General features: G+C 43.4%; 1 protein-coding gene across 1 annotated transcript in view; it reads right to left on the bottom strand.

The window, feature by feature from the left end:
• The window catches only part of LOC100479163 (cytochrome P450 20A1), a 66,839-nt gene extending 62,782 nt beyond the window's left edge, over nt 1–4,057 (bottom strand). Inside the window, exon 1 of the mRNA XM_002919124.4 lies at nt 3,926–4,057. Coding sequence (XP_002919170.1) covers nt 3,926–3,997 — 72 coding nt within the window. The 5' untranslated portion in view covers nt 3,998–4,057. The remainder of the gene's footprint in view (nt 1–3,925) is intronic.
• Between the last annotated feature and the right edge of the window lie 2,249 nt (nt 4,058–6,306).

The raw sequence follows: 6,306 nt of genomic DNA, 5'->3' as shown, positions 1-6,306 counted from the left end.
TTAAAAAAAAAAAAAAAAAAAAAAAAGAATGAAAACCCAGTTCATCAATTGAGTGGGAACTAGTGAACAAAATTAAGTCACCTGAAGGTCCCTGCTCAGGTGCCCACCTCTCCTAGCGGCTCAGGAAGGAGGCATCTGGAAAGAAGAGGGAGTACAATGGCACTCTTGGGGTTCCAACTTAACTGTATTTAAATAAGCAGCAACACACATTGACTCCCTAAGGACTAAAATCAGTCCATTTGAGGGCATCCTACATAAGGTTCCAAGGTTGAAGGAATTTTGTAATTTTACAATCTTCGTTTAAAAAAAGTACATTCAAGGGAAAAAAAGAAGAAAGAAGAAGAAGAAGGAGAAGGAGAAGAAGAAGAAAGAAAAAAGAAAGAAGAAGAAGAAGAAAGAAGAAGAAAGAAGAAGAAAGGATGGGTGCAGGGTTGACATGACCAAAAACTTCAACATCTCCGGAGTTTCAAGAAACATCAAGCATCCAAATCTCCAGGCACCTCCTGTCTTTCCTTCTCACTATTTTACTTTTAGTATCTTCACTCCAAAAACTATTCTTACCCCAAAAGTACTTTTAAATCACCCACTCATATATTCATTTTCCACTTTACCCAGCTCAGATTCCATGGTCTGTCTTTACAAACATTACTTTGCCCTGAATTCTGGTATCATAGCAAAACACTAATTCTAATTAAATCCAACATTTGACCAACTGCCCCTGAACCCACACAGCTAAAGAAAAACACAACCATGCTGAAGAGCCTTATTTTAATTTCATGAACCTCAAGTGAGCTGCCTGGAAGTCATACACTTCCCTCATCCATCACTCCATCTACCACTAGATGGCTATTTTGCTCCTTCTCTCTCTTTAAATCCTCTATCCTCACCAATAACTGATAATCTTGCTTCTATTCCACTGAAAAAATGAAAGCAATCAGGAATAACTTCCACACCAAACTATCATTTGCCTACATGTGAGCCCATATATTCCACCTTCCCTCCTATTACTGTGGATGAACTATGCTCCAAATGAAACATACCCCTCATCCCTCCTCTACTACCACTGTCTCTGTTACACTCTGCTACTCTGCTATCACTACCCTGGTCCAAGCCAGCACCATATCTCACCAAAATTACTATAATAGCCTCACTATTCTGCCCACTTCTACCCTTGCCCCAGGCCCCTAAGTCTATTCTTTTTTTTTTTTTTTTTTTAAGATTTTATTTATTTATTCGACAGAGAGAGAGACAGCCAGCGAGAGAGGGAACACAAGCAGGGGGAGTGGGAGAGGAAGAAGCAGGCTCATAGCAGAAGAGCCTGATGTGGGGCTCGATCCCATAACGCCGGGATCACGCCCTGAGCCGAAGGCAGACGCTTAACCGCTGTGCCACCCAGGCGCCCCCCTAAGTCTATTCTTAACATAGCAGTCAAAATGATTCTTTTAAAATTTAACTAGTAAAACTAAATTTTAATTCCCTTACATTTAAAATGTCACTTTTTTGTTGAAAGCCTCCAGTGGCTTACCTCAGAATAAAAGCCAAGTACATAAACTGGCCTACAACAAAAATGGTCCTTCCTCCCCATCATTCTGATTTTAACTGACTAGTCTCTTCCTCACTCCACTGCAGCCACACTAGTCTTCTTGTTTTCCTGGAACACACTGGTATGGCTCCACCGAAAGATGTGCGTTTGCTATTCTCTTCGGAATGCTTTCTCAGATACCTGAATGGCTTGTTCCCTCATCCCCTTCAGGTCTCCACTCAGATTTCTCATCTCTTGACCATCCTACTTTCTCTTTTAATTCCAGTATAATTAACATACAGTGTAACATTAGTTTCAGGTGTACCATGTAGTGATTCAACACCTCTATAAAACACTTGGTGCGCATCACGAAAGTGCGCTCCTTAATCCCCATCACCTATCTCACCCATCCCCCTGCCCACCTCCCCTTCTGGTAACCATTAGTTCTCTATAGCTAAAAGTTTGTTTGTTGGTTTGTCTTTTTTCCCCCTTTGTTTATTTATTTTGTTTCCTAAATGCCACAAAAGAGTGAAACTATTTGGTGTTTGTCTTTCTGACTTATTTCACTTAGCATTATACTCTTTAGCTCCATGCATATCATTGCAAATGGCAAGATTTCATTCTTTTTTTATGGCTGAGTAATATTCTGTGTGTATATATATCTTCTTTATCTACTCATCTATCGATGGACACTTGTGCTGCTTCCATAAATTGGCCATTATAAATAATGCTGCTATAGAATTGAGGTGCATGTATACCTCTTAAATAGTGTTTTTGCATTTTTGGGGTAAATACCCAAGCAGTGCAATTACTGGATCATAGGGTAGTTCTACACAAGTGAAAGAAGTGTTGGCAAGGATGTGGAGAAAAATGAACCCTCTTACACTGCTGGTGGGAATGCAAACTAGTATGGCCACCCTGGAAAATAGTATGGAGGTTCCTTAAAAAAACTGACTGTCCTACTTTAAAGTAACAACCCTACCTGTTGCCAACTTTATTTTGCTCCATAATACTTAACAATAAAATACCATCTGTGTTACTTGCTTATATTATCTATTTCATCTCACCAGAATACACATTCCATGAGTCAGGAATTTCCTGCCTGGCTGTTCACTGCTGTATTCCCAGTACATAGAACCATATTTGGCACACATATTTGGTTGAAATGAACAGTGCTGCTTTCTATTAACTAATCAAAGGACAGTCTCATTTAAAGATTATTATAAATTCAGGAGCTGGAGCCATTAAACGTTTAGTTTCTCAGAAAAAAAAAAGATACTGGATGTTCCGGATTTTGTAGTTGCAATATTCTTTTTTTTTTTTTTTTAAGATTTTTTATTTTTTTATTTATGCGACAGAGATAGAGACAGCCAGCGAGAGAGGGAACACAAGCAGGGGGAATGGGAGAGGAAGAAGCAGGCTCATAGTGGAAGAGCCTGATGTGGGGCTCGATCCCATAACGCCGGGATCACGCCCTGAGCCGAAGGCAGACGCTTAACCGCCGTGCCACCCAGGCGCCCCTGTAGTTGCAATATTCTAATCTGATCCATTTACCAGCTCTAAAAAGAACATTTAAGGTGTTCGGTCATTATCAGTGGTGTTTTGGCGTGTTCAACTACTTTACAACTTTTTCCACAAAACACCCCCTTGTTTTGCAGACAGGTTAAGAGATGATTGCTCACCTACTAGCTCCTTCCTTTCTCAGAGTCATCCTCTGAGGCTGACAAAGGCAAGCAGAGAAAGGAGGCTAGAACAAGCTTCCGAGCTGAAGCCCAGATGCTACGTCAGGCTCAGGCACTAACCCACCGCAATGCTCATTCCACGGCTCTGTTTGCTTCTGAGGCCCTGCGAAGAGCAAGACCGGTCTGGACCTTAAGGACTTTGGATTTCAGTAATAACAAATGGAAAGACGGATGGAAAAAGCAGGAGCCGCAAAATATGCTGGAAGAATCCTCGGGAAAGGACAAAGGAGTGCAACATCCTCAAGTTTCCTCCCAGACACACTGGAAAATGTAATTTGGGTTTGGCAGAGTCATTGCCAAAAAGCCACCCAAAAGTCCTTCTCGCGCAGACTGTAACAGAGGCGTGGCAATTCCGGGAGCAGGGAGACAGGACCCGGAGGAAAGGCCTCTAAGAACCCAGGCGGCCGCGCGCGCCTGACCTCGCGGCGCCTGAGGGGTCGTCCCGCAGCCCGCTCCCCTAGCCTCCCAGCGCTGCCCGCGCGCGCGCGCGAAGCGTCACTTGCTCGGGAGCTGCCCCGCGCGGAGCGGGAGCGGGAGCGAGAGCGGGAACCCTCCCCTCGGGCCCGCCCCCTGCGGCCCACTGCGTGCAGAGCGACGTGGATGCGGGAAAAACAAAGGCTGGGGCGGCTGTTAGAGCCCCCGAGGCCGAGACGGCGGTTACCGGGTAGAGGTAGAGCACCGCTGCCACCAACGCCAGCAGGAAGGTAACGGCGAAGATCGCGAAGTCCAACATGTTTCTTCCGCCCGGGAGCCACGTCTCGGATCCCGCGCTCGGGCAGCAGCGCCTCAGCCTGGCCAGCTCTGCGGAATGGGTGTGTGGGCGGAGGCGCCCGGGGGGACCTGCGAGCCAATGGGCCGCCGGGGGCGGGGCCGGGGCCCGGCTGGCTGGCGGGGAGAGCAATAGAGCGCCGAGGGCGGGCGGCGAGCCTGGGGCCGCTCCCCAGGGCGGAGGTGACGGCCAACGCGGCTTCGGGGCGCGCCCAGGACTTAGGGTCGGAGCAGCAGGGGAAAGCGGAGTCCGGGCTTCTAAAACACCGTAGCAGTACCATCGCTCTGCCCTGGCCCACCCTTGTCCAAGTGGATTTAAGATTAAAACCCGTAAACCAGAGATTCTCACGGTGTGGCCCCCGGAACAACAGCAGCACGGGGGAACTTGCTAGAAAAGCTGATTCTCTACCCTGTCCCAGACCTACAGAATCGGACTCTGGGAGCGAGAGGGGTTCAGCAGTGTGTGTTATTTAGCAAAGCTGTTGACCGCAGTGAGAACCGCGGACTCAAGCTCTCCTGGACCGGGAAGTGTCAGAGTCAAGCGCCGTTAGGCGTTCTTTGTTACGCAAAAGAGTTTATTTGAAGTGCTAATAGATGTGATTCCTAGACTGTTGCTCCGGAGTGAAGGCAGCGAACTGTGCAGTGATGGGTAACTTCCGCTAGAGTGGCAGCGAAATGTGCAGTGATGGGTAACTTCCGCTAGAGTGGCAGTAAATTGAAATTTCTAAGCTTCCATTTCCTTCATGTAAAACAATGGGAATAACACCACACAGAGTTGCCCGCAGGAATAAACCGGATATTTTATGAAAAGTACTTAGCACGGCTCCTGATAAAATGGTCGTTAGTATGTAGCACTGGTTGTTCTGAGCGTAAAAGTACCCTAAGATCCCTCTTTTATTTCATATAGTTCAAGTTCTGATCATGGATAATGTAAAGCAAGGCCCGTTACTTACTGGTGCTCCATTTAGTGAAAGCGTCCTAAAAGTCTAGATCTTATAGTTTTAACTGTATAAGTAAGGTCTGTCTGTGCCTCACTCTCTCTCACACACACAAAGGCAGCAATGTGGTAAGAGAAATCGTTCGAGATTGCATTTTAGAACCTCCATGATAAATGATTTACTGCTTAAGCATAAAACATATCTCATTGAAAATGCGAGCTCTTCTGGCGTCTATAGCAAATGTAACAAAATGTTGCTATGTGATATTTTATTTAACTCTAGTTCTCTGTGTATAGATGTGTTTCGAACGTTCATTTTTAAATATCTTCTTTGGAATTTTAAAGACATTTCCCATGTAAGTCATACTCCAAATAGGTTTTCAAAACAGTAAACATCAGATTTTTAAATGCCTAATATAGTTAAGTAACAGTAACCCCAGACACTAATATTCAAAGATAACCTGGACTCCTCTTTAGGTTCTAAATTAACCTTTTTATTGCCTCTGAACTTTGAGGGTGTGAAACGAGATAAAGATTACAGACGTTGAGCAGGACACACAATATTTTAGAGATTGAGTCTCTAAACTATGCAACTCCCTCTCCTTATGTTCAAACTCTTGCCCAGATACTACCTAAAAATATTTTGTAAAACCATGTATATACTTTCACACATTTTGGTATTGACATCTAAAATTTTTATCTTGACTTTAAAGGATTGAATTTCTGGTGTATTATAAATATTCACATTTTGAAGTTATTATATCTCTCTTTTAAATGTGTAAAAAGGAATTTAAATAGTATAGTGATGTGATGACTATCATCAAACATTTTTTAAATACACAAGTTCTTTGTGAAGAGCTGGAAATTTTCCATGGTTCCTTTTTCTCTTTTTTCCTGCCAAGGTTCCTGAACTTAATTTCCATTTCACTTATCCTACAGTGTTTTATCCTAAAGGATGTTTATTCTTTAAAGTCATTTTTTTCATCACCTGTCATAATTCTCAACATGTACACTTTTTGAATTTTAAAATACATTTCAATTCTGTGACTCTAAAATTCATGTTTTAAAACTCTTATGAAATATTTTTTAGAATTTTAACTTTTAAATAAAATGTTTTAAAATTTAAAATATTTAAATTTTCAAAACTCTTTTTTAAAGATTTCATTTATTTATTTGACAGAGAGAGAACACAGGAGGGCAGGGAGAGGGTGAATTAGACTTCCTGCTGAGCAGAGATTCCCATGGGCTTCATTGCCAGGGTCCTGGAATCATGGACCTGAACGGAAGGCAGACTCAACTGACTGAGCCACCCAGGTGCCCCTTAAATATTTCTTTAG

Source organism: Ailuropoda melanoleuca, chromosome 2 (assembly GCF_002007445.2).
Source record: "Ailuropoda melanoleuca isolate Jingjing chromosome 2, ASM200744v2, whole genome shotgun sequence".
NCBI lineage: Eukaryota > Metazoa > Chordata > Mammalia > Carnivora > Ursidae > Ailuropoda > Ailuropoda melanoleuca.
Note: the sequence above shows the minus strand (reverse complement) of the source record. Positions and strands in the feature narration are given on the sequence as shown.